Raw genomic sequence first — 21,771 nt, 5'->3', positions numbered from 1 at the left:
ATGATGATACGAAAGGGGAGGTGGTGTTCATCAGAACCACGGCATCACAACAAGAAAAGCCTGACAGCACTGTTACTCACAGTCGAGGCCTCCTTTGCTCCTGATCCCTGCTAACCTGAGAGGCCAGTCGCTACTGCCCACCTTTCATTTCTGGTCAAAGCTTCAATTGAAGCTCATTGGAAATAGAGCAACAAGCAATGTCCCATTGCGTCTGTGCCGATCGGGCAAGGCAACAATCCTTGATCATGTCCTCGGCGTGCTCAATGGCCTAGACCTGCCAGGCCGATGCCCAGAAAGGCAACTAGCAATCACGGCAGACTGCACTGCCGCGCTCAATCCTGCCGCCCGAGAGGCGATCGAGGCCGGTTGGGCTGCGTCGACATGCAAGGTCCAAGGGCGAGTCGACTTACACCAGAGTCCAGACGACAACCGGAGCCCCAGCTTCCCGAACCTTACGACCAGATGGAGTCTAGCCCGACCGTTCGGGAGGGCGACGTCCCGGAGCAGCGCAGAGGTTGCGGTTCCAAATTCTCCATATAACAAGGGAGTAGTGGTGCCCCCCCAACCCGCGCTAGAGGCCGGCTCATGGAAATGCCGTGCGGGCTTGGATCTTGGATCAGCGCCTCGCGATCGATATGCTGGTCTTCAGCCGCACTGCATCAATCACCACCCCCAGACCCCGGGCCCAGTTTTTGTTTCAAGCGCCTTGTTCTGTTTCGTTTCTCATGGTTCGGGATGTGTTCATGCCGTTATTACGGGAGATTCGCTCCGTCCCGGCACACAGAGTCTATGACGATGGCCGTCAACATCCAGTTAACGTCGGGTGAGCTGTGCTGAGGCACTAGACGGGTCGAGGCCGCGGAACGTGGACGGATCTTGTGCTTGGGAGCACTTGGCACTTCCCAACAGAGGTCACCGACGAGGACTTTTCGTGTTGATCGCCGTCGCGATGCGGGAAAGCTTTTGTCTAGAGTCGACATGGAGGCGAAATGCAAAACCTTCCTTGTTGTCCAGGTCGCCCCCCCCATGCTGTGCGTATGCTCTTGGATCTTGACCTATATGTATTCGCATGGCCCGCAGTGGCCACTTTGCTGCGTCCTCTAGCGAGACCCCGTCTTACCATCAGCCGTAACCTATTCTCTTCCTCATCTTTGTCACAATGTTCCTATCTACCGCCACCGTTGCCATCGCCGCGGCCACAGCCGGCCTCGTCTCGGCGGCACCAGTGACAGAGAAGCGCGCAGACGGCATCAACGACGGCGTCATCCTCAACTATGCCCTCACGCTCGAGCATCTCGAGGACACCTTTTATCGCCAGGGCCTTGCCAACTTTACCGAGGACGACTTCAAGGCCGCAGGGTTCGACGAGACCTTTTACGGAAACGTGAAGAAGGTCTCCGCTGATGAGACTGCGCATGTCGGATTCCTCACCGAGGCGCTCAAAGGTGAGATGCCCTCCCGGAAGTGGAACGCACACAGGCCCGGTTCCCGCTGCAAAGTCCAGGACCATTGGAAGTCGTGTCCATGGCAGACAGCGCAGCACGTAATATGAGACCCGTGCTAACTCCGTGATGCAGCCGCCGGCGTCGCCCCCGTGGCCGAGTGCACCTACAACTTCGGCGTCACCGACGTCAAGACGTTCCTCGCCACGGCGTCCGTCCTCGAGGGCGTGGGCGTGTCGGCGTATCTCGGCGCGGCGGCCGACATCATGAGCAAGACGTACCTGACGGCGGCGGGCTCCATCCTCACGGTCGAGGCGCGGCACTCGTCGTACATCCGCGCGGGGCTCAAGCAGGCGCCGTTTGCGCAGCCCTTCGACGCGCCCCTTTCCATCAACGAGGTGTACTCGCTCGCGTCGCAGTTCATCGTGTCGTGCCCCAAGGAGAACCCGCCGCTGCCGGTCAAGGCGTTCCCGAGGCTGGCGCTGAGCCCCGACACGCGGATGCCGGTCAAGACGGGCGACACGGTGACGCTACTGACTCCGGTTCGTTACACGGCAACCCCCTGAACACGTGCTCTTTACGGGATGGATGGTGCATCTCGTGATAGGCACTTGCCAGAGCTGCGGGCTGACGTTGGAACTTGCAGGACTATACGCTCAAGGGCGCCGAGGGGCAGAAGATCTACGCGGCTTTCATCGCTGTTACGGGCCCGACGTTTGTTGAGGCTACGCCCGTGCAAGGCGGCTTCTCCGTCAAGATCCCTGAGGGCTTCGCGGGGCAGTCGTACGTGGTGCTGACGGGCTGCAACGACTCCGTCACCGACGACACGGTGGCCGCGGGACCAGCTATCATCGAGGTGAGTGTCTCGAGGTGTCGATTTTGTCATACAGGCGTCGATGATATAAGTGATCGTGGAGGCTAACATGGATCAGATTTCAAGCTAGGGCAGCGGAGATTGTCCAGTAATTTGGAGGTCTGTTGTATGATATCTGGAAGAGGACTCACGAAATGGCATACCAGCTAGGGAGGGTGCCGTAGCAATTTGGAACGTCATCGAGTACATAACAAATGATTGAACATTGTCAGAATATGCAAAATTCTTCAGTTTCGTTTTCCTAATGCACAGGTTTTTGCTATTCCTGCAAAAGACCAACAACCTCATCGGGGCGTTGACCATACTCAGAGCTTGGGGCTCTGGAAAGAAACCAGGGGAGGCCGGTCTGTTCCATATGTCTAGCAGTACATAGTCTTGACACGTGCAATGAGGCGGTTGTTCACGAGCCGAACAAGAGAAGGATGGTGTAGATACAATTTAAGCCGAGTTCCATTTCTGAGTTTAGATCCAAGTTGATCGATGCAACTCTTTCTACATGTACCTACACAAAAATCCCTAGCCAAGTTGGATTCTCCGTGCCTTGCTCATCGAACAGGTAAGCGTAGGCGACAATGGTGACTGTGACGGTGAGGAAGAAGACAACCATTTCGTCTCGCCCGGCGCCCGTCCCGGGGAACCCAAAAAGACGGCCTACCCTCGTCGCGCTCAGCCGGTTCAGATGACGGCGTGCGACGTTGTTCCTACAAGTAGGCCAGGCAGGATACACAAAAGCAGCCACGGCGTCACAAGGAAGAAGAGCAAATCGTACGAAGTTGGATACGCGATGCACCGTAGAAGCATCGCCGAATAGAAATAGGACTGAACCATGAGGGCGAAGAGGGCGGGCCGGGCAGTCATGTCCATGATGAGTTTGGCCGCTAGCCGTGGACTCACATCCATGTACAGACGGGCGTGCAGGCTGCGGTGGTATTCCCACATGGTGAAAGGGCACGTGAGACCCAAGATGCCAACGAGGGCGAGTATCACAAACATGCGTATGGGGAGAGCCGGAAACGTGCGGTCGGTTCCCGGTGTGAGGAGCTCCAGCACGGCCACGTTGGTTGCCATTTGCGATGCGTAGAGGGCCAGAGTCACTCCTTGACCGATGGCCTCGCCCTGATAGATGGCAGCATACGGATCAACGCGGGGTAGCGGCCAGGCCTCCGAATGGTCCACTCCGCGGCGAGGTTCACGGCCTCGCCGAAGAGCAGGCCGAGGAAGAGCAGCAGCGCCCACGTCTGCGTCAGGGGGATGCCGCGCATGGATACCAACTTGATGGTCTGGCACGGGACGCCGCCGAGCAGGAGAAGGATCCAACGACCGAGCGCCAGCTTCTCGACGTCCGCCGAGCTCCCCTCTTCCTCTTCCGACGATCAGTCCCGGTCGCGGAACCGATAGGCCAACTCCGTCTCGAAGTGTCTCCACGACAGCACCGGCATCATGGCGTAGTTGACGGCGACCCGGAGGAAGAAGAGGAGCATGTCGCCGGCGCAGAATATGGGCGACGCGCGGAGCCAAATGGCCAGTTCGGGGGGCGCGTCCATGACGCGTCCTGCGGGCTGGGTCATGGCGCCGAAGGCCAGCGGGACGACTGGAGCGCGAAGAAGGCGACCTACCATTTCACTGGGTCGGGCTGGCCTGTCGGTGGTGGTGTAGGGTCTGCGTATCGAGGAGGTTTCAGTCAACATTTAGCTGGATGGAAAGCGGTGACAACGCGGCGCGCGTAACTTACCAACACCAGAGCCCGTCGAGTTCATATTGAGAGACGGGAGAAGATATACAGTATACAAGGACGAACTAATAAGACACGGTTATCTCGCAGCACAGGATCTACGGTCGAGGGATTCACTTCTTTATTCTTCAAGGCATGGCGAAGTCAGGAAAATAGTGCAGTTTTCTTCCCCGCGCGCTGGTGCCTCGACGACGCACTCGGAGAGCCTCAGACCGAGGCGCAACAGAAGTTAAAAGCTAGCCAGCCTACAGTATACAAGAGAGCCCAAGGGAAAGCCCACGGTGGCACTCGATGCGCACATGTATTACAGGCGAGTCCACGTGGTATGATTGAGCAACAGACCACACATACAGTATACATACATACACATGTAGTTGCCAACGTCAGTACGCACGATAGTAAGTTACTAGTTAGTTATCCTTACGGCTTAACAAGGGGGCAACGCGTCGTGCCAAGAACGTCTCGGCAGCTGCCGGCGGGAAAGCCGTTTGTGCTAAGCCTTCTGGACTCGTAGCGTATGTGTGTGTGTGTGTGTGTGTGTTGTGTGCGCGTCTCTCTGTCTCTCCTTCGTGTGTCTCGATGGACTCTAGACTGGTGCCGGTTCCTCCTTATTATCCTCCGTTTCGTCCCCAAGGGTGGGTCGTTGGGGCGTCTCACGAGCAGCAAAGCTCGACGCCACTGCGTTTCAGATCGCCTGGGCACTGTTTAACCATTGCCGAGGCATTTATTATTCTTTTGTCTTCCCTTTTACGTGACTGGCTGCGGTACAGTACGGCACAGTATAGCATCCGCTTGGGGTGCAGTACAGTACAGTGCAGCTTGTGCAGAGCGTGTGTGTGAAAAGGGTCACGGATAAATAAAGGACGGATCGGGGGAAGAGGAAGGGGGCGCGATCCGATGGGGATGTATCGCGATCCCGAAGACCGTGACTGGTTGAGATGTTCGGCCTGTAGGGTGCCAGTGGCGACGAGGTGCATTGGTTTGATTTTTTTTTTTTCACCTGTCCTTTTGTGTCGTGTGAGCACCAAGCACGTCAACAGCGAGTTGGATGGATGCTGTATGTGTCGCGTGCTGATGGTGGCACTGCAGGCCCGGGGTGCACCTCAGTAGGTGCCTCTAGGTTGGACGATACCAGAGGTGTAGATGAACCTCTGGTAGCGCATTGGTGGCCCTGGAGGTGCCCAGCGCCCGAGCAGTCACAGCGAGGAGATGCCCCTGAGCGGGTCTCCACCTCACTGCACTGTGCCGCCCCGTGTCAGTACCGCCCAGGGCAGGCACCTTTTTCATCCCACTAACAGCAAGCCACGAAGTACCTCTTCATAGAGGCTTGCAATCCTCCAACTCCATATCCGCGGCGCTGAGGCACGCGACAAGTCATCGACTCACCCAAAAGGCACATCCATTGCTCTTCCGTCGTTCGTCTGCACCAGAGCCAACCAGTCGTCCAGACAGAACGTCGCTGCTGGGCGCTCTCCACTTGGGGGCTCAGAAGTCAAGTCGCTCGCCCCACCTCGAATCGAGAACGAACAGCAAGCAGCAAGGGCGGGCTGCCTCTCGCCGACATCATCATCATCGTCATCGCCCATCACCATCACCGCTCAGCATCATCGTCGTCATAGCGGAACGTGTGGACACGAGACGCAGCGACATTCTTACTAGGGAAACGGGGCGCGCCAGACCCTGGCAGGCAGCCATGTTTTTTTTTCTTTCGTTTTCTGTACAATACCTGTGTCGACCCAGCCAGCTACTAACGCAGCCGCACTTCCTCGTATTCCCAGTGCCATCTCCGCCCCGCTCCGAGGCGCTAGTGGTACCCGCGGAGAGGGCTGTGTCGAAAAATAGCAACTCCAACAGGGGGGCGGGCTTGGGGGGAACGCAGCACAGCGGCCGAGGGCAGGGCACCGGGCCAATCACGCGCGTGGCCGAGGGTACCAGGGGGTCCCTTCTGTGGACGCTGATCGCCGGCGTTGTCGCTGTCAGTCGCCTGTCAGCCAAGTCCTAGGCCCCGGGTTGTAGGTGCTACCTGTGCAACCCGAAAGGTTTAGTAGAGGTACCGAGCCGCCGGGCATGGAGCCCTTCCAAGGACGCAGTGCCATCGTGCCGAATGGCTGGGTCACTTTTCCGTAGGTGGTGGGCGCCGCGGGGGCTGTGCTCTACGAACTTTACGCAGTACCGCACCTAACGTTCGAGGTACTAACCCAGATGTCTTCCATCCGACAGGTACTGCCTGGTAGCTCCAGCTCCAGGGGGCGGTGGCCAAGTTCCATCCACCCAACCTTGGCCCTAGGTAGGTACCGCCTGAACCAAAGGCAGTAAGGTTCAGGGCGTTTCCAAGCCCAATTGCCACGTCTGGGAGGCGGGCCGGCCGGCCGCACGTAGGGTTTTCGTCCAGGAACCCGTCACCACGGTTCGTACCTTGCGTGCGTGCGTGCGGCATGCTGTAGGTACGAGCCCGTTCCAGCAGGCCGCAGGATTTTGCGGCTGATGCCCAGCCTGTGCAGTCTGGAGAGCGCGTCCCCACGATCCGATGGATGGCACCCACACGAATGCACGGGTTCACAATGTTGGCCTACGAAGTATATACCTGAGGGTGCTGCTGCCCGCGTTGGCGATGTTCGGATACAGCGCTTGCAGCCAGCAATGCAATGGCACCAGGTCACTTTACCCGCTGGCCCTGGTAAAGGTAAGCTAAGGTACCTACCTAGTCCTGGACCTACAGCGTCCTGAGTCCTGTCAGCTCGCGAAATGGAAGGTGCCGGATGGCTCTACAGCGCCGCCGCCGCCGTCGCGGGCCAGACGGGACCTCCAGTCTGGGATCTCGCCGGCCCCCTGCAGCCCAGCCAGGCCGGGCCAGGCCATACAGGCTTCACGGCCGGCCTTCCTCCCCCTTCTTTTTCTTCTCGACACCCGTCAGAAGCTCGGACCCGCCGCGGGATCCATCCATCCATCCACCCATCTGGTTATCCACCCGCCATCCATCCCTCCATCCATCCATGCATTGCCATTGCTCACTCGCTCGCTTCTTGATCCCCAACGTCCATGCGCCCGCCCGCCAGCCAGCCATGCCATGCTTGCATCCCTCCCTCCATCGCCGCCTCCATCTCCATCCGTCCTTTTGTCCCTCTTTCCTTCCTCCCCTCTACGACTCCTCTCCAGCTCCCTCCCCTACGCGCGCCGCGCCCCTCGCAGCCATCGCCGCCGCCTTCGACGACAACTGAAGCGTCCTTCGTTTTCTCCTTTGCTCCTCTTCCTCTAACTAGCCCGACGCCCACCGTCGCCCGCTCGCTATTGTTGCCCACCACCACCACAACTCCCACGTTCCAGCACCACCAGCAGCCCGGTCTCGATCCGCCCGCTTCGCCTCCCCTCTGCGAGACATTGATCGACGCGTCTTCGACGACACACCAGGGTTTTCCCTTGGCGCCCCTCACCAACCATTCTCCCAGCCCGTGACGAATTTTCGGAGAGCCGCTCCTCCGTTCCATATCATCCTACCCGCCTGCCTTCGTCCTCCCCGACCAACTTCGCCTCTGATACGAAGACGAATCGGCGCGCAAAATTGCCCCTCCGGCCCGTGCGTGCGCCTTTGAGCCGCTGCGTGGAGCCGTAGCGAACCTCTTGCCACCATGGACCTGTCCCGGGCCGTCCTCCGTCTCGCGTCCCGAGAGGACAAGGACGCCGGCCAGGAGCTGCTGGATCTGCTCAAGGATCCATTCCAAGGATCGGTAAGAATATGCCCTCCCAAGCTCACGCGACACAACACCCAGACACGTCCTGACCCAGCTCTGCTCTACAGCTCGCCGCCGCCTCCCTGTTCTCTGCCTTGGGCATCTCCATCGGCTTCACCGCCTTCATCGCCATATGCTTCTCCTTCCTCCGACCCTACAACCAGGCCATCTACGCCCCCAAGCTCAAGCACGCCGATGAGAAACATGCGCCTCCTCCCATCGGCAAGCAGCCCTGGGCCTGGGTCACGCCCCTGCTTCACACCCACGAGAAGATCCTCATGAGCCAGATTGGCATGGACGCCACCATCTTCCTGCGCTTCATCCGCATGCTGCGCAACATGTTCCTCGTCCTCATGGCCCTCGGCGTCGGCATCCTCCTGCCAGTCTACGCCACCCAGTCCGTCAAGGAGTATCAGGGCCAGTCCACCAAGTGGATTATGCAAATCACCCCTCGCGACGTCTTCGGTGCCCCCCAGTGGGCTGGCGTCGTCGTCGCCTACTGCACAAACTTTGTCGTCATCTTCTTCCTCTGGTGGAACTACCGCAAGGTCCTGGCCCTGCGCAGGGTCTACTTTGAGAGCGAAGAGTACCAAAACAGCCTTCACGCTCGTACTCTTATGGTGCGTCGCCCCCTGCCATTCACAGCTCTCCTCCCCGTCGCGCAGGGAAAACGTGGCTAACGTGGCACAACAGCTGTACGACCTTCCCAAGCAGGGCCGATCCGACGAGGGCATCGCTCGCCTCATCGACCAAGTCGTCCCCAACTCGTCTTTTGCCCGCACCGTTGTCGCCCGCAATGTCAAGGACCTGCCCGACCTCATCGAAGAGCACGGCAAGGCCGTTCGCAAGCTCGAAAAGGTACTCGCCAAGTACCTCAAGAACCCGAATCAGCTCCCCGCCGCTCGCCCCTCGTGCAAGCCCTCCAAGAAGGATCGCTCCTACGGCTCGTACCCCAAGGGCCAGAAACTCGACGCCATCGACTACTACACCCAGCGCATCCGCGAGCTCGAGCTCGAGATCAAGGAGGTACGGGCCAGCGTCGACAGGCGAGGCACCATGCCCTACGGCTTCGCCAGCTACTCGGACATTGCCGAGACGCACAACATTGCCTATGCCTGCCGCAAGAAGAGGCCGCACGGAGCCACCGTCACCCTCGCCCCGCGCCCTGTCGACATCATCTGGAAGAACATGCCGCTCTCCAAGGCCACGCGCAGCCGCAGGCGCTGGGTCAATACCTTTTGGATCACCATCCTGACCGTCCTCTGGATCGCCCCCAACGCAATGATTGCCATTTTCCTCGTCAACTTGTCCAACCTCGGCAAGGTCTGGCCCGCCTTCCAGCGCTCGCTCTCGGCCAACACCACGCTGTGGGGTGTCATCCAGGGTATTGCCTCGCCCGCCCTCATGTCCCTGGTCTACCTGGTGCTGCCCATCATCTTCCGCCGCCTCTCCATCAAGGCCGGCGACCAGACCAAGACGGGCCGCGAGAGGCACGTGCTGGGAAAGATGTACGCCTTCTTCGTCTTCAACAACCTCATCGTCTTCTCCTTCTTCAGCACCATCTGGACCTTTGTCGCCAACATCGTCAAGGATACGCATAAGGGCACCGACGCTTGGGACGCCATCAACAAGAGCAAGCTAGCTGACGCCATCTTCCAAGCCTTCTGCAACAATAGCCCCTTCTGGGTCACCTACCTGCTGCAGCGGCAGCTCGGCGCAGCAATCGATCTCGCCCAGATCTGGCCGCTGATCCAGGCCTTCTTCCTCAAGAAGTTTTCGAGCCCCACGCCACGCGAGCTCATCGAGCTGACGGCCCCGCCGCCATTTGAGTACGCCAGTTATTACAACTACTTCCTCTTCTACTCGACGGTGACGTTGTGCTTCATGGGCATTCAGCCCCTGACTCTCGTCGCCACGGCCATGTACTTCTGTATCGACTCGTATCTCAAAAAGTACCTCATCCTGTACCGGTTCGTCACCAAGACTGAATCTGGCGGCCTCTTTTGGCGCGTGCTCTTCAACCGGCTCATCTTCGCCACCATTCTCTCCAATCTTGTTGTGCTACTGACGTGCTGGGTGCGGGGCGACGGCCTCAGGCTGCAGTTCTACTGCAGCACGCCGCTCCCCTTTATCATGGTGATCTTCAAGATCTACTGCCGGCGCACCTTTGACGACAAGATGAGATACTTCAGCACGCGCGCCTCCCAGAGGACCCAGGAGGCCGGTCTGCCACAGAAGGAGGCGCGCCTGAGGAGCGAGAAGCTGGCGAGCCGCTTCGGCCACCCGGCGCTGTACAAGCCGCTCATCACGCCCATGGTGCACGTCAAGGCGCAGAACCTGTTGCCTTCCGTGTACCGCGGGCGCCTGACGGACGGCAGAGAGGGCGGCGGTGCCGGCGACCTCATGAGCGTCAGCGGCTACTCTGACATGTACGCGCTCGACGCGATGCAGGGTGGCAAGCCTGGAAAGAGCGTCACATCCAGCAACCTGCCCGGCTTTGAGTACGTGTCGGAAAACCACATGGATTTTGAGTACTACAAGAATCGGGCCGAGTTCACAGACCAACACGGCGGAGGTGAGATTTACGGGCGGTTCAACGACATGGGACGGCCGGGCACGCCCGGCTCCATGGACGACTTCAGCGAAGCCGGCACGTCGAGGCCGGGCTCGCCCATGTCGGGCAAGTCAACGCCCTTTGTGCCTGGGCAGGTACCCAGGCGCGTCATGACCAACACGACGACAATGACGGACACGAGCTACCAGGGCGTGGGCTCGCGCGGTCGCAGCCCACTATACTCGCAGGATAATGGCAGCTCGTCGGGCCTGGGCCTTGTCCGCAACGCCGCGGGCGTGCCCATGAGCCCGCCCCCCGGGTACCCGCGGGATGCCAGCTCGGATCACGGCCGATTGACGCCCGGGCGGGTTGCCTCGCCAGCCACCACGCCGGGTCCGTCCATCGGCGCTCTCGGCGGTGGCCCTCGCGGCTACAGCGGGCTGGCGCAAACGGAGGACACGGACGCCCAGGAGGCGGATCCGAGTCAATACAACTATTTCAGAGGAGGAAGCCGGCCGGCGCGAGCACCCGGCAGCGGGTGGTAGTCACGGCCTGCAGGGGGATGGTGACATGCGCGCCACCCTAGGGGAGAGGTAATGTGCGGCACAAAAGCATTGATGAGGTCTGCGCGGCGTTTCTCTGGATGTCTACACTATACTACTACGACTACTACTACCACTACTATGGATACTAGAGGGGGTTGCATTTCCGCCCGGACGGCGGGCGGCTCTCCCGCGAGACGGTGAGACTGGCTCGGAGGGGGGCCCTGGACAGGGTTCGTTTGAGGGCGGTCGTCTGGATAGGACTCCGTATAATGCGCACATAGCCAACAGACTAGTTCTGTACATGGAAAGCTTATATATCGATTTCGTACGCGAATCAAGCGCGTAAAGCGTGTTGCGTAGTGGGTGCACGCTCTGGGAATGTGTGCTGGGGCCTGCTTGAAGGGTGTTTGGTCAAGTGGGTAAAAGTAGCCACCCTATACAAAGTACAACTCGCGCACCAAGCACCAGGGACATATGTTGGGGATAAGGGCCGAAATCATGGGCGACGGGCGATAGTAGATAGATCAGTTCGGTCGTTGCACACATCACTGGGCTACATTGGGGGGGGGGGGGCCGGCCGGGGGGTTAGGTTCGGGGCACCCTCGATCGAGTACCATCCAGCACACATGAAATAAAGACGTTATTCAATTCGGGTCGAGCCAAGAACATCCAAGAGCAGCAGCCAAAGTCGACACGAGTCGCGCAGGAAGAGAGGAACAAAGGCCACAGTAATGAAAGGAAAAATCATTTTCGCCATATCGCCCCTCCCCTATCCAGTCCCGAACCCCTTTCCCTCACCGGCCGTGTTCCGATTTCGATCCTTTTCGACGGGTCCCTTTCCCAGGCGTCTTGACCTTAGGGGGGGACTTGAGATGCAAGTTCCCCGGGCTCGTCGGCGTGGCACGATGCTCAAACAGAGAGACATTATAAAAAGAAAGAAAAGGAGAATGCTCAGACATCGGCGGGGCCCTGGCTGCGTGTTTTGCGCGCCGTCCGGCCGACGGGGGGAGGGGCAGCGGCCTTCTTGTCCTTCCTGGGCCGTCCCGGGCCGGGCTTGGCGTTTCCGTTGGAGGAGGTGCTGTTGTTGTTGTTGTTGTTGTTGTTGTTGTTGTTGTTGTTGTTGCCGCCATTGATTTGCGCGGCGCCGTCATCGACCCGGGGCCTCTTGTCCGTAGGCTGGTCGTCCTGAGCCGGGACCGGCTTCGGGGGCAGATCTGTCTTGTCGTCCGTCAGGGGAATGACGGGGCCCTCTGTGGCGGGCGCCGGGGCGGCCTGGGGAGCGGGTGCCGAAGTCGCCGCGTCGTCAAACTTGCGCTTTTCGCCGACCGCAGGCTCGTCGAGGGACAAGGCCGGCTTGCCCGGCTCAGCGGGCGTGATGCCATTGCCAGGACGGCCGGGAGCGGGGGGGATGTCCTGCTCGACGACGGGCTCGGCAGGCCGCGAAGGCTCGGCATTGACAGGCAAAACAGGGTCCGAGACCGCGTCCGGGGCAGGGGCGGGAGCCGGTGCCGGGACGGGCTCCGCAGCAGGCCCCGTGTGCGTGGCGGGGATAACCGGCTCGCTTGCAGGGGGAGGAGGCTCTTTCGCGACGGCAGGCTCACTGGGGATTGGCTGGCTGCCGCCGTTGACAAGCGAGTTTGCTGGGGTCTCGACTCCAGACGGCACGCTGGTGGGCACAGAAGCCGTAGGCGTGGGGGCAGGCTCGTTGATGCCCGTCATCACGACAGGCTCCTTGGGCGAGTCCTGGGCTGACGATTCGTCGCCAATCTTGAGCTCCGGCCGGGGCGTGCCGCCAGCGGGAGTTGCTCCATTGACAGGAGTCTCAGGCACGGACTGGATCTCGACGGGCCGCGGGGCCGCAAGCGCCGGGCCGGCGCCATCGGGGATACCGGCCTTGTTCTGCTCGGCCGCGTCCGGCTTGGGCTGGTAGCCAGGGGGCGCGGGAGGGCAGACGGCGAGGTGAGGAGCGGGAGGCGCATCCAGCGTCGGGGCGCCAGCCTGGGCCTCGGGAGCAGAAGGCTCAGGCGCGCCGACTAGAACTTGTCAGCGCATTGGTTCCATGACCGTCAGCGCAAGCCATGGGCGTGGCACGCGGACGGCAGTGCTGGAGAGAGCAGAGTGCGCAGTGAAGAACAAAAGACCAGTCGGTGTGCAACATGCAAGTCAATTGACGGCGCAGCAAGACAATGGGGAGATGGGCGCAACTGTGGCCCCCAGGGCAGTGATTGCAACATCTCGCGACACGATGCGACGGAGAATACCTTTGTCAAGGGCTGGGGCGATTCCGTCGGCCATGATGGCGGGTGAGTCTGGCGGACTGGAGCGACGTCGCGCGCGCGCGCGCAGGGGTGGGTCGCTGCTGATGACGTAAGAGTGCCAAAACGGCGCCGGGGGCTGGGCTGGGGGGGGGGGGAAGGGAGGATTGGACTGTGCGCAGTGGTGGCCGGGGAAGTGAGGAGCGGGACGGACGGCGAGACGGCGAGAGCTGGGGTAGCTGCGGCCGCAAGGGAAGAGGGACAAGAAAGGGCGGGCGCGAGCGTGTTCACGTGGTCGAGGTGCCTGGGGCGGTGGGTGAGCACTGCAGTGTCGAGGGGTCGCGAGAGGCGGTTGATGAGAGATGATGGAATGATGGAGAGAGAGAGCGAGCGGGCGGGAGGGAGAGGAGAGGGCGAGCGGGATGGAAAGCTAAGCTACCTAACCGGCGCGGGCTGGCTGGCTGGCTTTGCACGAGAGAGAGGCGGCCACGACGGTTCCACAGGCGCAGCTGTCGGATCAATGGCCTTGCTGGATGTGGGTGGGCATCGATGGAAGCAAGGTTTCTCGCCCGCGAGCTTGAGGTGGCGAGGGACATGGGACATGGGCCTCATCGAGGAGTCGGTCGCCGGACTCGTACCGCATCGATCGCTCTCGGGGGGGTACCTTGGCCGATGCTGAGGTAACCGCGGGCGCCGTGGGGAGCGAGCGCATGAGTGAGGTAGTCGTGGCTGGGTCTGTTGTACTACTACCACGAAGATGGAGCAGCCCGTTTGTTACCCGGCTTGGCTGGCTGGCCGTCAGCTCCTTTCTTACGTTAGTTACAGAATACCTTGCTCCCATTGCCTACACTGGGAGACCGACGTTGATTGACGCAGCGGCGCCCTCCCTCCTCCCCCCGTAGCCTCGACTCGGCGTAGGGAGAGGAGACGGCGAGTGGCGGTGGGTGGGACGTAGTCGCCCCCAGCTGCTTTGGTCCTCGGCAACAAGACAGCTAGCTAGCTGGCCGGGAAGCTGCTGGGCGCTTGACGGCATTGGACATGGCCATTGGAGCTTGGTGCGGGTGCCGGCGGCCGCACTGGACTGGCTAAGAAGGCGATGGCGATGCGCACGGTACGTGCCGCGGCTGGCGTGCGTCTCGGAGGCCGTGCGGGGGCCGCGGATCGGGACTGTCGGCCATTTGCGGGGAAGCTGTTGCGCCGCTGCTGTGAGCTATGCAGGATCGGTGGGCCGCAAACGACGAGGAGGAGGAGGAGGAGGAGGCGGCGATCCACCCTTGCTTGGCTCTACTAGCCACAGTTTTGGGGGGTGGTGGTGGTGGTGGTGGTGGTGGTGTCGACTGTGTCTCTGCGACGAGTGGGTACCCGGGCCGTTTCTCGTCGATGCCCTGCGAGATGGCCGTCGATGAGCCGAGCTGCGGCACGGCTTGGTTGGCTCGGCTTGGTGACAGCGAAGCTGCAAGGCAGCTCTGCTTGGCCGATGCATGAACTGAACCGGACCATGAGGCTGTCGAGAGCTCGCCCTGGCTCCTCCGAACGGCCAATTGGCCCTGGGGTGCCGGACACGTGACGCTGGGCGTGACCGGCTCGGTATGCCTAAGGCAGCATTCCTAATTTTCCTACCAACATGCTGGTGATGAAGTCTAGAATCTCTTCCCCCCACCAAAAAAAAAGGTCGTCGCCCCACTTCATCGTCTACTACTACAGCAGTCTCCATCCCTCCCTTGCCTGAAGCAGCTGGTGCAGTGATGAGTGCACCTCATCGGAGACAGCCTGCCGCACATCAACGGCAAATGCGACTGCGCGAAACATACAAACGGCTTAATCGTTTGGAACGGTCTTTTCTTCTGCCGCTTCCCAGCCGCCATCATGAGAAAAGTCATGGCCCCGTCTTCTGAACCTTGACATGACGGTTCGTCGTACCAGCAGCCGCCCTTCGCGTTTCGCACTTGTCCCGCACAGACATCACCCACGTCGAGTGCATTATTCGGAGGTGCCGTCGATTCATGCACCACACGAAGTGTGTGGTTTGAGGAGGCTCGCATGCAACCACACGACGATGCCCATCGCGCTTGGCGTGCCCCGTGTGGGGGCCATTGCGTCTCACGTCACTACCGAGTGCGCATCATGAAAACGATACGACGCGTGTGAGCCCGACTGAGAAGCGTTATGGGCCGTTTTGCGGTTCGGTCGGTTCCCTCTATCTGAGACTCCCCAGCTTCTGTAGATGCATCCCATTCTGACTGAGATGAAAGCGGCCCGTCTGCCCACATTGAGAGGGCAATCTACTTCGTACTTATAATGACTCTGACGAACTGCTCCGAGGTCGGCGCATAGACATATATATTTGCGTATATATATATAAAATGACAACTTTCCGAGCTCACTCGCTGTCTCAACGGCCCACGCCGATGGCTCTTCTTCAGACCTCCAGCTTTTCCAAGTTGAGCACCACCACGGCGTTCCCGGCCACTCGCTTGCCCTAGCCGAGCCCCGTGCTTGGACCTCGAAGCATAAGCATCAGCCCATCCTAGAGTCGGTATGGCGGCAGATCTCGTTTGTCTCGTGCCTGGCGATCGGCAGATGGCGTGGGCAGCTACGCTCGGCATGATGCGTTCGCAGCATGAAACGACACTATGTTTCGTTGATCACACGTGCCTTCTTAGTTCCCCGGGGAGTAGGTTCGCACGTGTGCGCCCAGAACATCCATGGAAGTTTCGAGGTTTGAGGATTTAACGTCTTCCAACGCCCGCCTTCCATCGACGGCCACTTGGGCATCTCGCTGCTCCATGGCAACCTCCATCTACGACAACCATTGCTTCTAAGTAGCCTACCTCTTTGTGACGGCTTAGCAATCTTTCCCATCATAACTCGGAAACGTCCTCTTGCAGAGAGCAGACACGCAGTACGGGATCACTCAAGATGACTGAAGCAACCATGAAACGCATCGTGGCACTCGTCGTGGGCCTGGCGGCAGTGCAAGTCCACGGAGCGCCGCTTGGTTGTCCTGCCGATAGTGACTGCGACAAGCTAGTCGCGTCACCGCAGAATCTTGCGCCACGACAGTTTGTTGGCGACGAAGGCGGCGTTGGCCCAGGCCTTGACGACGTCGGCGGCGGCGGCGGCTTCTATGATGGCACACCGCTCCAGGGCGACCCTTTCGGTGGTGGTGGCGGCGGCGGCGGCTTGATAAATGGTCCTCCGGCCCAAGGCGATCCTTTCGGCGGCGGCGGCGGCGGCGGTTTGGTAAATGGTCCGCCGGCCCAGGGCGACCCCTTCGGCGGCGGTTTCTTCAATGGCCCGCCGTCTCAGGGCGATCCTCTTGGTGGCCAACCTAGTATTATCGGAGGCGGCGACGACAATAACCTTCCTCAAAATGGGCCTGTCAACGACGTGTCGAATCCCGGCGGCGGCGGCAGCTTCCCAGATGGCCCGTCGTTCCAGGGCGACCCTCTCGGCGGCCAGCCCAGTGTCATCGGGGGTGGTGACGACAATAATCTTCCTCAAGATGGGCCTGTCAACGACGTGTCGAACCCCGGTGGTGGCGGCGGCGGCTTACTCGATGGCCCGGCGTTCCAGGGTGATCCCGTTAGCGGCGGCGACAACAACAACAACCTTCCTCAGAATGGGCCTGTCAACGACGTGTCGGGTGCGGACCCTGGCGGCGTCGACAATGGTAGTGGTCTTCCCGGTAGCTCGCCGCCGTTGGAAGGATTGCCACAAGAAGGACTGCCACAGACTGGACTGCCACAAAACGGACTCCCGCAGAGCGGACTGCCGCAAAATGGCGAGCCTCAAAATGGACTGCCACAGGACGGACTGCCCCAGAACGGACTACCACAAAAGGGCGAGCCTCAGGACGGGTTGCCAAAAGACGGACCGCCCCAGAATGGTGAGCCTCAGGACGGGTTGCCAAAGGACGGACTGCCTAAGGACGGCCAGCCTTCCAAAGATACGCCCCAGAATGGACTTCCTAACGACCGACCCCTCAACGGTTTGCCTGAAGATCGAAATGGCCAGCCATCAAACCAGTCGCCGCAAGACGGACCCTCTAATGACCAGAATCAAAACGGCAAGCCCAATGACGACCAGCTCACGGACAAAGATCCCTCAGGCGGCTTGCCCCAGGACGGCAACCCCTCAAAGGGCTCGCCCATAAACGGCCAACCCAAAGATGGCCAGCCCGCGGACAGCAATCCATCGAACGGCTCGCCCCTTAACGGCCCGCCTAAGGATGGGCAGCCCACGGAAGGCAGCCCTGCGAATGGCTCGCCCCAAGATGATAAGCTCAAGAATGGCGATCCCTTGGACGGCTTACCCCAAGACGGGCAGCCCAAAGACGGGAAACCTACGAACGGCTCGCCCCAAAACGACAAGCCCAAGAATGGGCAGCCTACAGAGACTGACCCATCAAACGGCTCGCCATTGAGCGGCCAGCCCAAGAACGGCAACCCCCCAAGCAGCTCGCCCCAAGACGGAAAGCCCAAGAACGGGCAGCCTATAGACAGCGAACCGTCAAATGGCACACCTCTGTACGGTCAGCCTAAAGATAATCAGCCGGCAAAGGGACAACCGCCAAATGGGGAACCCCAGAATGGGAAGCCCACGGACAACAAACCTACGAACGGGTCGCCCTTGAACGGTCCGCCTAAAGACGGCCAGCCAGCGAAGGGCGAACCGCAGAACGAACCGCAGAACGGAGAACCGCAGAATGGGAAGCCTTCGAATGGGCAACCTACAAATGGTCAGCCTAAGGACGGGCAGCCCTCAAACAGCTCGCCCCTGAATGGTCAGCCTAAAGACGGTCAGCCGACGAAGGACCAACCGCAGAATGGGAAACCTCAGAACGGAAAACCTGAGACTGGGAACCCTCAGACCGGGAAGCCTCTAGAAGGGAAGCCCTCTAACGGGAAGCCCTCGGAGGACAAGCCCTCAGAAGGCAAGCCCTCAAACGGCGAGCCATCGGAAAAGAAGCCCTCGAACTGGAAACCCTCGGACGGAAAGCCGTCGGTCGGGAAGCCCGCAGACGGGAAGCCCGCAGACGGCGAGCCCTCAGGCGGCAAGCCCTCGGATGGGAAGCCTTCGCAAGGGAAGCCATCGGAAGAGAAGCCCTCGGAAAAGAAGCCCTCGGATGGGAAGCCCTCGAGTGGGAAGCCCGCGAATGGGAAACCCTCAGAAAAGAAGCCCTCCGTCGGCAAGCCTTCGGACGAGAAGCCCAAGGACGACAAGCCCTCGGAAAAGAAGCCCAAGGACGACAAGCCGTCCAAGACACAACCGCAGATCGGGCAGCCGACGAAGAAGCCATCGCCGAGCGCAAAACCCACAAGCAGCCAGCCGGCAAACAAGCCACCCCAGAAAGCGAAACCTACAACCGCACCGCCCACGAAGAAACCCCAGAACGGTCAGCCCGTCAGCGGAGGCAATGGCACGGTATGCAGCAACACGCAGGCGGTCCAGCAAGCGGCGATAGGCTGGCGGAACAGGACCGCGATCGTGTCGAGCTTCCTCTCCCGGGCGGCCAACCTGGAGCCGGGCCAACTCTCCGCCGAGGCGACCCTCGCGCTCAAGGCGGAGAACGAGGAGCTCCCGTTCAAGGCAGTGCTGGACCGGAACTGCAGATCGGAGGCGCTGCGCGCGGCCAACGCCACACTGGAAGGGCAAGGGACGTTCCAGCGGGTCGTCGACTCGCTGAAGAGGCTCTCCCGGAACGGCGACAACATGTCAGCCGCCCAGGTCAGCGAGCAGGTCGACACGACGGCCCGGGGCCGATGCCGGGACGTGCTGCCCAGCATTGACATGTATCTGGCCGCGGCCGGGATCGACGCGCAGGCGGTGCGCTCGCGTCAGTGTGGAGCGAGCTTGGCGGACGAAAGGAAGGCCTGCTAGGCGGGCGAGCAGTATCATTCTTCCTACTTATATCCGCATTGCACATATTGTTTGTTTCCAACGGGGAGGGGGGTTAGCCCAACGCCAGGTGTGTACAGTTGCAAAAATGCATGCGCAAGGCGTGCTGATAGATGAGGGCACTTGGGGCAACTAACATAGTGTCTGATCAAAATGGCTCAAGAAGAGAATTCTGGAATTCCAGTGAAGGCCGATATTGTGTGAGGCACTGCGTTCTTGATGCGAGACACGAGTACAGACTCTAGTTGGCTTTGCATATTCTGCCAGTGGTTGATAGCAACAGGCCAGCCTGCGCATCTGGGTTACACAGTCAAGTCGATTAAAGTCACACACTCAGCGACACACGACGGATGCCAACCAATCGGTCCTTCAGAGTAGTTAACGTCAAGCAAAAAGAAAAAGAGACTGTTTAAGCGGGCGGCTGAATGCGTTTCTTGCCATGCTATACTAGCTTATTGCCATTAGCGCCATGTTTCATGCAAGCAAAGCCTGCCACTATTCATGTGCATTAGCCATATATCGTGAGTCTCTGGCGACACCATTTTCGGCCCGCCGGGACCGCCGGAACGGGTGGCGGCACCCCTGGCCCTCCCCAAAGCTACCACAGGTGTTCATTACACGAAGAGGAATCGGTGTTAAGTGGCAGATGTGGCGAAAATCTCAATACAAAAGTGAGCGGCGTCGGCTGTGGTGCACTCCCTAGCCGCGACCCTGTCTGTGCCAAAGCACCAACGTATGATGAAGATCACCGAACGGTCGCTGGCGGTCGGTCGAGAGTGGCAAGGGAGCGGGTTGATTGGACAGGAATGTTACATGCATCTTTACGAGGCCGGCATCTAGTTCATCCGACATGCTAGGAGCCAACCGTTACCCGCAAGACTGACCCAAAGCCCTCTGTAGAGGTTGCTGGTCTGCGACCATGCCTACCACCGCTCGTTTGAGACAGGTGCATAACACACGCGATGAGAGATTGGCTTCTGACTGAATTGTGTCGCCGAAGGTATTGGGTGCTGTTACACAATTCTACAATCGCGGCCGCCGCTCACTTCGGGATTGCACCCCAGCTTTTGCCTTTTGCTGTAGGTAGGCTGTGGTGAAAGATCCGTTAGCAAAGTAGAGGGCGCGCAAAATCCCACCACAAAAAAGGATTAGATGGTCTGCGATCTCACAACAGTGGAGCTATATTGAGTTTCGGAACACCATTGCGGTACCACAGCTGCTCTGATTGCATTGGATTATGTCCCATTCACGTAAAGCCTTGACGACAAAACGACAGACCATAGATCCTCAGCTTGATGCTCTGCCCTTGCTTTTTGCCATGTTGCTGAAGGCATTGAGCCTGGGGTTTTACGAACAACTCCATCTCGATGTGAAGTTGCAGGTGTGCCCGGGTCGGGGAGCATTTCCCAAAGAACTTGCTCCGCTATTAGCTCCATCTTGTAAGGAGGTATTGCTTGGTGAAGATGCTCCGACCAGTCTTCCTTTGGGAAGAAATCATAATGCCCCTTCGTAAATTCCCAGTACTCCGGGTACCATCCTGCAAATCCCCAGTCGATAATTGCGGCGACACGTGCATTCCTAACGATGATGTTTCTTGGGACCAAATCACCATGTGTGAAACATGTTCGATAGGACGTAGTATGCACCTTCTCAACTTCCTCGCCCAGGACTATCGCAACATCGTCCATACGCAGGTGGCCTCGAGTTAATGAGTGGAATTCGCGATGACTAAAGGGGCCGAAGAAACGGGCACCAATCCGACCATCATAGGCGGGGTTTTGAAGAGCAGAGGCGACGAGATCCTCTGCTGGAGGTTGAAGGTCACGGAGAATCGAAACGTAGTTCTTTATATCCGTACAAATGGCGTTTTTCTGTTCTTGCGAAAGGCGACCGTCTACCCTCCAAGAGGTATCCAGATCTTCGCCATTAATATATTCCATCTCGATAAATATCTGCTGATTATGCGTGATGTGAACCTCGTAGATTTTAGGTATCGGGATGGCTGTATTGTTGGTGACATACTGCATAGCCTCGATCTCCGGAGGACTACATGGTCCCTTGATGACGCGGTTCCGACTGACCCTTACTACGCGGGAAGTGAGGGGTTGGTACAGTTGTCGGCCCAGCCAAAGTCGGAAACGCAGTGGACACAAGGTCCCAATGAATTGACCCATGGAAGCATTAACGAGTGTGGATATCTGGAGGTGAACATGGCGTACAGTAAAAAAGACAACGAAAATAGAAAAGGGCGGCCAATATTTATACTATACGCGGTCCTTCACTCGTATGACTAATTCTCTGCTTACACCCTACCTGTGGATGTTAGGTAGACGCTAGGGTGAAACGTAATTGGCGCTAAAAACGACGAGAGGCTAGGTGGCGTCGGAGTGTAGCGGTGCGTCTGGGGCGTAGGGTTGTCGACCGACGCCCCGTCCGAAAGATCCTATAATGGCTCACTCGCTAGATATTAGTTTAGTAGTTAGGTAAGAGAAGCAATAGTAGAATTAGATGAACGTAGGGGTGATAGTATTGCAAGACTAAGGCTTATAGGTTTAAGCTTCTAGTTCGCTAGCTAAACGGGCTTTAATACCCTATAGTTCGGGGGCGTTACGTACGTACCCTAATTCTCTGCCTGGGTCTGCATGTATACGTTCTATCCTAGCACTTCATTATAATATTAGTTACGAGCCTAACTAATAGGAAGAGCCTAACGGAAGGTACTTATATCTATATGACGATA

At 59.2% G+C, this 21,771-nt stretch overlaps 8 protein-coding genes across 8 annotated transcripts; 4 read left to right on the top strand and 4 right to left on the bottom strand.

The window, feature by feature from the left end:
- Positions 1 to 1,159: 1,159 nt before the first annotated feature.
- On the top strand, positions 1,160 to 2,521 carry JDV02_009645 (uncharacterized protein; the record flags this gene model as incomplete). The annotated part of the gene is made up of 4 exons (XM_047991321.1): positions 1,160 to 1,445; positions 1,578 to 1,984; positions 2,089 to 2,298; positions 2,375 to 2,521. 4 exons carry the CDS (start codon positions 1,160 to 1,162, stop codon positions 2,384 to 2,386), a joined length of 915 nt encoding a protein of 304 aa, XP_047847333.1. The 3' UTR covers positions 2,387 to 2,521.
- Positions 2,522 to 2,991: 470 nt separating this feature from the next.
- On the bottom strand, positions 2,992 to 3,384 carry JDV02_009644 (uncharacterized protein; the record flags this gene model as incomplete). The annotated part of the gene is made up of 1 exon (XM_047991320.1): positions 2,992 to 3,384. The coding sequence occupies one exon, from the start codon at positions 3,382 to 3,384 to the stop codon at positions 2,992 to 2,994; it is 393 nt and encodes a 130-aa protein (XP_047847332.1).
- Positions 3,385 to 3,407: 23 nt separating this feature from the next.
- On the bottom strand, positions 3,408 to 3,884 carry JDV02_009643 (uncharacterized protein; the record flags this gene model as incomplete). Its single annotated transcript, XM_047991319.1, has 2 exons — positions 3,408 to 3,666; positions 3,721 to 3,884. 2 exons carry the CDS (start codon positions 3,882 to 3,884, stop codon positions 3,408 to 3,410), a joined length of 423 nt encoding a protein of 140 aa, XP_047847331.1.
- Positions 3,885 to 7,087: 3,203 nt separating this feature from the next.
- Positions 7,088 to 7,501, top strand: JDV02_009642 (uncharacterized protein; the record flags this gene model as incomplete). Its single annotated transcript, XM_047991318.1, has 1 exon — positions 7,088 to 7,501. One exon carries the CDS (start codon positions 7,088 to 7,090, stop codon positions 7,499 to 7,501), a length of 414 nt encoding a protein of 137 aa, XP_047847330.1.
- A 173-nt stretch (positions 7,502 to 7,674) lies between these two features.
- Positions 7,675 to 10,875, top strand: JDV02_009641 (uncharacterized protein; the record flags this gene model as incomplete). The annotated part of the gene is made up of 3 exons (XM_047991317.1): positions 7,675 to 7,773; positions 7,845 to 8,396; positions 8,470 to 10,875. The coding sequence occupies 3 exons, from the start codon at positions 7,675 to 7,677 to the stop codon at positions 10,873 to 10,875; spliced, it is 3,057 nt and encodes a 1,018-aa protein (XP_047847329.1).
- Positions 10,876 to 11,826: 951 nt separating this feature from the next.
- On the bottom strand, positions 11,827 to 13,170 carry JDV02_009640 (uncharacterized protein; the record flags this gene model as incomplete). Its single annotated transcript, XM_047991316.1, has 2 exons — positions 11,827 to 12,908; positions 13,137 to 13,170. The coding sequence occupies 2 exons, from the start codon at positions 13,168 to 13,170 to the stop codon at positions 11,827 to 11,829; spliced, it is 1,116 nt and encodes a 371-aa protein (XP_047847328.1).
- Positions 13,171 to 14,911: 1,741 nt separating this feature from the next.
- On the top strand, positions 14,912 to 19,162 carry JDV02_009639 (uncharacterized protein). Its single transcript, XM_047991315.1, has 2 exons — positions 14,912 to 15,316; positions 15,383 to 19,162. The coding sequence occupies exon 2, from the start codon at positions 16,050 to 16,052 to the stop codon at positions 19,011 to 19,013; it is 2,964 nt and encodes a 987-aa protein (XP_047847327.1). The 5' UTR covers positions 14,912 to 15,316; positions 15,383 to 16,049; the 3' UTR covers positions 19,014 to 19,162.
- Positions 19,163 to 20,178: 1,016 nt separating this feature from the next.
- Positions 20,179 to 21,238, bottom strand: JDV02_010839 (uncharacterized protein). The gene has a single exon (XM_047992577.1). The coding sequence runs from the start codon at positions 21,203 to 21,205 to the stop codon at positions 20,267 to 20,269; it is 939 nt and encodes a 312-aa protein (XP_047847326.1). The 5' UTR covers positions 21,206 to 21,238; the 3' UTR covers positions 20,179 to 20,266.
- Between the last annotated feature and the right edge of the window lie 533 nt (positions 21,239 to 21,771).

This window comes from Purpureocillium takamizusanense, chromosome 10, assembly GCF_022605165.1.
Source record: "Purpureocillium takamizusanense chromosome 10, complete sequence".
NCBI lineage: Eukaryota > Fungi > Ascomycota > Sordariomycetes > Hypocreales > Ophiocordycipitaceae > Purpureocillium > Purpureocillium takamizusanense.
This window is presented reverse-complemented; position numbering and strand designations above follow the sequence as displayed.